This window comes from Pundamilia nyererei, unplaced genomic scaffold (assembly GCF_000239375.1).
Source record: "Pundamilia nyererei isolate P.nyererei 1_Seehausen unplaced genomic scaffold, PunNye1.0 scaffold00127, whole genome shotgun sequence".
Classification (NCBI taxonomy): Eukaryota; Metazoa; Chordata; class Actinopteri; order Cichliformes; family Cichlidae; genus Pundamilia; species Pundamilia nyererei.
Window position 1 is genome coordinate 487,602 of NW_005187528.1, and position 6,729 is coordinate 494,330.

The window sequence follows — 6,729 nt, forward strand, 5'->3', positions numbered from 1 at the left end:
AAAAAAAAAGAAAAGAAAAAAAAGAAAAAAGCAAGGCATTTTCAAGCTTGTAATGTGCTTGTGGAAACCCAGAAGTACAACTGCTGCACAATTGGTCTCAAATGTCATTTTGATTTTTCCTTTGTTTTTTTCCCCTCCCAAATTGTTCCCTAATATCCTAAAACAGCTGGGCACCATACTTTTTAGCAGATGTTCCTCAAACAGAATTGTATACTCAGAGACTATTTTCAGCTGTTTATCAATAAACATTTAGTGCTCTGGTGACTATTCACAGCAGCAGGATAGTACATGTGGCATAGAGTCTGGTAATGATGGAATATGTTGCCCCGCGCAACAGTGTGTCTTGCTGATGTCTTTTTAATGTTTTTTTGGAAAACAACTGAGCGCTATGCCACGGAGAAACATACGATGTCGAGCTTAGACCATCTTATTGGATAGGACAATGCTTATGGTCTTCTTGTCTGGTCATCTTATAGGAATGACAATTTTTTTAAAGACTATATACACACAGAATACTTCAATCTTAATTAATTATACAGTTCTGTACGCAATTGAATGAGATGCTGATGCTTGGAATGAGAACTAAAACCCACCTCATTGGTTCCTACTGTGCTGATGACACAGCTGATCTTTGTGTTGTCTTTTGACTCCAGGTAGATGGCCTGACTCTTGTGGTACCTGTCAGCATAAACACACACAGACTAAACATCAAACAAACAAGTGCAGACTGGAGGGAAGTTCATTATAAATAATTTTACCCAGCTGAATAAACCACATTACTCCTGAGAAGGCACTAAGTAGATAATTGGAATGAAAAATCAAAACAAAAAGTCTGTTATTTTTTAATAGCTCCAACCTTATAGAGGACAGAACAAACCTAGAGGAAGAGACTGACAGAAGGTACTTCATTATTAAGGGCCCACTGAAGAATAATGACGCATGTGCCTCCCTGTGGCTTTTTGAGAAGGCTTTCCAGTGGTGGCATCTTCTTTAGCCATCAATAAATGAGACTTTGCCTTGAAAGAAAAGTGCACATAGCTCTGTCTTCTCAAATTACTTTGTCTATATGAGCAGCTAATAGGACAGAATTCTATTATTTTTACCCATCTTCAAATGACCTTATGCTCTGACGTGTCTGATTCACAACTCAGCTCTGAAATAGAAGGGCAAGGGAAGGCTGTGTCTATTCAGGGATTTTCACTCTTATTTTGGCATAACAGCAGGGAGTGCGTTGCTGGTTCTTGTGCAGACATATTCTACAAATATGCATTTTTAACAGTGCCTTTAAGCATAGTATTCAGCAGCTCCTAAGCAATCTCTCTTTCTGTAGCGCAGAAAAAAAATGAGGCTGCTATCACAGTGGTTGTAAAATATCTTTACAGGCTCAAGCTAACATCCAACGCATAACAATGTGGCCATCTAGTGGCGACGCTGTGTATGAATTGCTATCGTGTCAGAGATGCACAGATTAAAACTTGAAATTCACCATCTTTTATCATAGTAAAGTTTCCCATCCTCGATGCGGGCCTCATAACGCTGGGTGGGGCTCTCCATGGGAGCAGAGGGGACATGTTCTGGAGATGAGGGAGACACTAGGGAGGGAGAAACACCCAATTAATACCCCCTGCTAATATACATGTAAGAAACAAAATATTACTGTGATGCATTTTATTGACCCTTTCTCCTAGCAGAAGACCAATGCTACTCTCTTCATCTGAGAGGTAACTCAGTACACACATAAATGTTCATTATAAAAATCCGTAGTAGAAGGCACGTGCAATCATACCTGGTCGCTTTGGTGATTTCAGCTGTAAAAAGCAGGGTTGAAAAGATTTATTATAAGGAATTGCTGAGTTATATTGCTTTCCAAAAACACATCACATCTAGAAATTTAGAAGCACTCACCTTATTAAGTGTTCTTAAATCTTCCATTATCTGCTCATCTGTTAGCAAATAATTTAGCTGAGGTTTGAAGAGTTAAAGAAAGTTTTGGGGGGGTTTTTTAAGACACAAAATCTTTTTTTTTTTAAATTTATTTTAAGGTATCTCAAGAACAAATTCTACAAGTATAAATAATCTGGAATATTTTACAGTCACAAGTTTATGCAAAGGATATCTGGTGCAGGTTTTCGCCGCTTGTCTGGTATTGGGACTGGATCGTTGGGCCGTCTCCTCAGCTTCCGGGTCATGATAGGCTTTACCTCCATGGAGTCTATGAATAGAAGAAATATGAGTGTGAGCTCCAGATGCATAGATGAATAGAGGTTAGCATCTTAACTGTATCTGAAAACTCAGATTTCATTTGATGACTTAATATTAAAATATGTAGAAAGAAGTAAAATACAGCCACCCACATACTTTTTTTTTTTTTACCCCATCTCTCTTTTGCTGAGCAAGTCCCTGATTAATAATCCTGTTCTGGCTCCCTTACCGCCTGTCAGCTCCATTGTTAATTTCTCGTTCTCAATCATCTTCTTTTTCTCCTCCAGCTCTGCAATTAGGTTTTCCTTTAGCTCAACCTTTTTATCATCGAACTCCTTCACTGCTGCCTTTTTCTCCTTGATGTAGTTCCTCTCCACCTGCTCTGTCTGCAGAAGGTACAAAGCAAGAAGAAATTTATGCTTGTATGTCCAAAAATAAATAAATAAATAAATAATGGCTGATTTTGATTTTACATTAGCGTCAGACCATGAGATACTGTTGCACTTACCTCAAGCTGGAGAAATAGATCTGTAAATGGGAAAAATAAAGCACAACTGGTCACATGAAGCAAACCGTTGTTCTGTGTCATTAAATTCAATTTATTTACCCTCAAAAATCATAAAAGAGAATGCTTATAGCACAGGAGCACAAAGTACCAGAAGCTTATAGTAAAATACTGAAGTTCAAGTAAAACTCCGAGAACAATAAGGCACTGACTGTTTATCTTTTAGTCATTTTAGCGTTAGAAATTAACTGATCATTGGTAATTACATACTTTCTATTCTCCACTGCAGTGATTATGAGTGTACTACCAGAGCCTTTTGGCACTGCATTCCTAACTAAATAAACACTCATTTTGATCAGCAAAAAACTAAGTACATTCCATTCTGGCACACAGCAAGCAAAGGAGAAAGCTGATCACAAACAAGACAAGCTACGGAGTCAACAAAAGCAAAGTATCCAATATAATTAAAGCAGCCGAATGGTTAGAGGACAGGTTGGAAACAGAGAGAAGAAGCTCAGTTTTTTACAAAACAGCATCCTGTTAATTTAAATGAGTAGACAGTATGCGCTTTCATTCCACCCAATACAGTTAAGTGCATCGCATGGATTTATGTGTTTGGGACATGTGGGTGTGAGCAGGAGCCCTGCAGAAGAAGGCACACATGTTGTGTGAAGTCAACCACCAAAAAACTTAAAATATATACATATATAGCTTTTATAACAAGTAACTGAGCAATATCGTCAGCTGTCTCTTCAGTGAGTCTCTGATAATGTGGCTAAAACTCCCAACTCCACCACCTGGAACTATATCTTGTCATCTTTTTAAGCCTAGCGTAGGATCAGTTTGCAGTAGATGCAGGTTTATATTATCCAGCTCACAGCAGATCTCCAGAGCAGAACAAGGACTACTATTATTCTTACGAAGCAGCTTAATGATACTGAAGACCACCTCAAAAGAAGGCCTTATATGGGAAGGTCAATTTAAGTGTGTGGGAAAAATTGCAGTTTAAAAAGTCCAACCAAGACATTGGCTTGATTCTTTCATTACCCATACTTCTCTTCTTAAGAAGAGAAGTATGGGTAATGGTAGCGGCTATTTTTATTTTCAGGTACACACAGTCGTCTGTAGCTCTGTGCATTTCCCTGAATAAACAAGCCAAACTAGAGCAGAAAGCTTCCTTAAATCTAAACAGCATGTCCAACATTGGTTGGCATGGATGCATCAGAAGTAAAGCACTTCATGTTCTTGCCTGCATTCCGAAGTCTCTCTTTGTACTGTTGGTCCAACTTCTTCATCCTCTTCTGATACTCTTGCAGTGTGCCTGACAAGACAAATGTGTTTTAGATATTAATGCTGGGCGTTGTTCACTCATGAAAACACACCATACAGTATTGTAGACTACCCACTACTATTTTTTTTTTGCCACACCTTTTACACTGAACCACAGGATAGACTAGAATACACTGACACTGTAATTACTTTTGGATTTGCAAAACAACTTATCATTCCGCAGTTTCTACAATCATCAGCATGAGCAGTAAAAGCCTTTTGGGATAGCTGACAGTACTTTCAAACAGCTCACTCAGCAGTTTGGAAGCAGTTTGCATCAGTAAACAACAGACAGTCTTAACAATAAAAATGAGCTCATGGCAGAGGGCCATTTGTCATCACTGTTTTATCTTTTTAGCCAATGACAAGCGAGCACTTTTAAACTGCTCTTCTGCCTGATGATGTAATTCCTAACCACTAAGCACCATGACTAATAAGTAAGGTTTTAGCTATGCCCTTGACAAGTCAAAATTAATCCTCATGCTCACACACAGTACCACACAATAAAAGGCAGCAGTCCTTCAAATATGGATAATTCCTGACACCTCCATTCATGTGAAAATAAGTCAAAATGATTACCTTCTTTCAAATATGGATAATTCCTGACACCTCCATTCATGTGAAAATAAGTCAAAATGATTACCTTCTTGTAACTGCTGCAGCTGCCTTTTCAGAGAGGCCAGTTTGTCTTGATACATTCTGCAATGAAAGAAAAGCTAAAGTCCCAACCCCCTTACAATAGCACAGTAACTTAAAACTTTCATCACCAAAAATGATTTTCAGTGAAAGGTTAGAGCTGCTGATCCACAGTTGGCAAGAAACTTACTGCTCCTTAATTTCCACATAGTCATCTTCGTCATGTTTGGCAAGATCAGTTTCACTGGCATCCTCAGTGTCTGAAAAATCAAGAAGAAAAAAGAAAGGATTTTCTCAGCTAAAATTTGAAAACATTTTTTCACCAAATACTTCACATGTGATCATATCAGGAATGTTTACAGGCATAAGTTTTCAAAAACAACCTTGATGCACAGATGGCAGAGATATCTGCAGATGAAAGTACGTGCGTGGCACAGATGAAGTAATGGTCTACACCCTGCTTGGGAATGCCCTGGGGTTGATAATGTAGACAGTGGGAAATCCACGTATGCCAGGATAACAGCTGATACCTCTACGTATTCTTGAATCGACCGCAGAAAACGCTCAGCTAAAACAAACTAAAGTGGGTACATCTGCTTAACTGCCCTTGGGCTTTTTTTTCTCGATGACATTTATAGAAAGAGTGATGATCTATATTTTTAAGCACTTTTCGCAAGGTGTAATTACCAGTACAGATCCCGGCTAACTTGGTAGTGCTGTCAATCCAACAGCAACTCTCTCGAAACAACGCCAGCATGTTTCACCAAACCTGGTTTGATGTCAGAAGCTCGGGAACCAAGTTATAACCACATATGTCTGACGAAAAAAAATTCACCGGCTTTACGTTGAAACGTCAAGACGAGCAAAGACTAAGGCCCCTCTCTGTATTCAAGCTGACACAGCACCTTTCATTTTCGGCTAGCATTAATGTGCTAGCATAAGTTAGCCGCGCCTGCTGATAAAGAGTGTAACCCGACTCTAGCTTACGTAGTTAGGCTTAGAAGAACATATCCGGAGAGGAGAAGAAAAATAAATCCAGCTGTTCGCTTTGGAGGTCAATGTCAGGGAATTGGCTAACCTTGCAGTGTTGTCATCGCCTTCCTCTGATCCGGTCTTTCTTTCCCTTTCCCTGCAATCCGTTCTGTCTCAGTGAAGTGTGTGAAAAGGGCAGAGCAGTGGACACAGCACGCAGGATTTCGCTTGCCTTCCTGCCGACCTGTCAATGCCCGGAGCTAACGTTACGTAGCAAGTTGGCTAATTTACGTTTGAACTGCCATAATTTTTTTTTAAGAAAAAAAACGAATAGTTGAAATTTATAGCTGTGCTTCGGGAGCACTGTTTTAAGCGCACATGTACGTCAAGGAACTGTGGCCAGTGGTGTTTTCATGCTCTTGTGTATAACGCTAAAAAATTAATGCTAGCAATCTTAGCGTGTTTATCACTGATTATTTCTTTCGCTCGACTTGCTGCCAACTCTGAAAAAACCGAACGGTTTGCTTTGCTTACTGAGCTTAAATCACATACTTCTGAGACAGTTCATCACCAGGCAGACTCTTTGCTCGTGGCACTGTGTACCTAAACGTAGCTAGAAAGCTAACTAAGTAACGTGTGGCTGCATTGAAGTAGCTTTCCAGTTTTGGGAGCGAGAAATACATTTTCACTTGTTTTGTACTTGCGCATACTACGCTACATGGACAAACGGTTTCCACTGGAAGGGGGAAAACGACTTAAATGCTGCATTTTAAGAAAACACATCCAAATTCATACAATAAAGCGCGCATTTCCGTTTTTTCCAACAACTAGACAGAGCCCGACAATCGGGGAAGATATTGTTGAAAACGTTACCTTCTTCCGAGTCTCTCCCCCTGAAACTCCGATCGTCGTCGTCATCCACGCTATCGAGTTCTTCTTCATCATTGTAATAATCCACCATGGGCGACAGCAAAGTCGAAGTCATTTATGCGCTCCGAAAAATGTAAACAAACATAAAATAAACAATCGATTTGTGTTTTGCAGCTTGCTTGGAAGAGCGCCTACAACTGGTAGGACCCCCGGGT

General features: G+C 39.6%; 1 protein-coding gene across 1 annotated transcript in view; it reads right to left on the minus strand.

The window, feature by feature from the left end:
• suds3 (SDS3 homolog, SIN3A corepressor complex component) overlaps positions 1 to 6,729 on the minus strand; it is a 60,910-nt gene extending 54,181 nt beyond the window's left edge. The window contains exons 1-11 of the mRNA XM_005743122.1: positions 6,518 to 6,729; positions 4,863 to 4,932; positions 4,680 to 4,735; positions 3,957 to 4,028; positions 2,711 to 2,730; positions 2,432 to 2,588; positions 2,117 to 2,212; positions 1,906 to 1,967; positions 1,787 to 1,808; positions 1,487 to 1,592; positions 594 to 678 (exon numbers count right to left, since the gene is read on the minus strand). Of these exons, the coding sequence (XP_005743179.1) occupies positions 594 to 678; positions 1,487 to 1,592; positions 1,787 to 1,808; positions 1,906 to 1,967; positions 2,117 to 2,212; positions 2,432 to 2,588; positions 2,711 to 2,730; positions 3,957 to 4,028; positions 4,680 to 4,735; positions 4,863 to 4,932; positions 6,518 to 6,629 (858 nt within the window). The 5' untranslated portion in view covers positions 6,630 to 6,729. The remainder of the gene's footprint in view (positions 1 to 593; positions 679 to 1,486; positions 1,593 to 1,786; positions 1,809 to 1,905; positions 1,968 to 2,116; positions 2,213 to 2,431; positions 2,589 to 2,710; positions 2,731 to 3,956; positions 4,029 to 4,679; positions 4,736 to 4,862; positions 4,933 to 6,517) is intronic.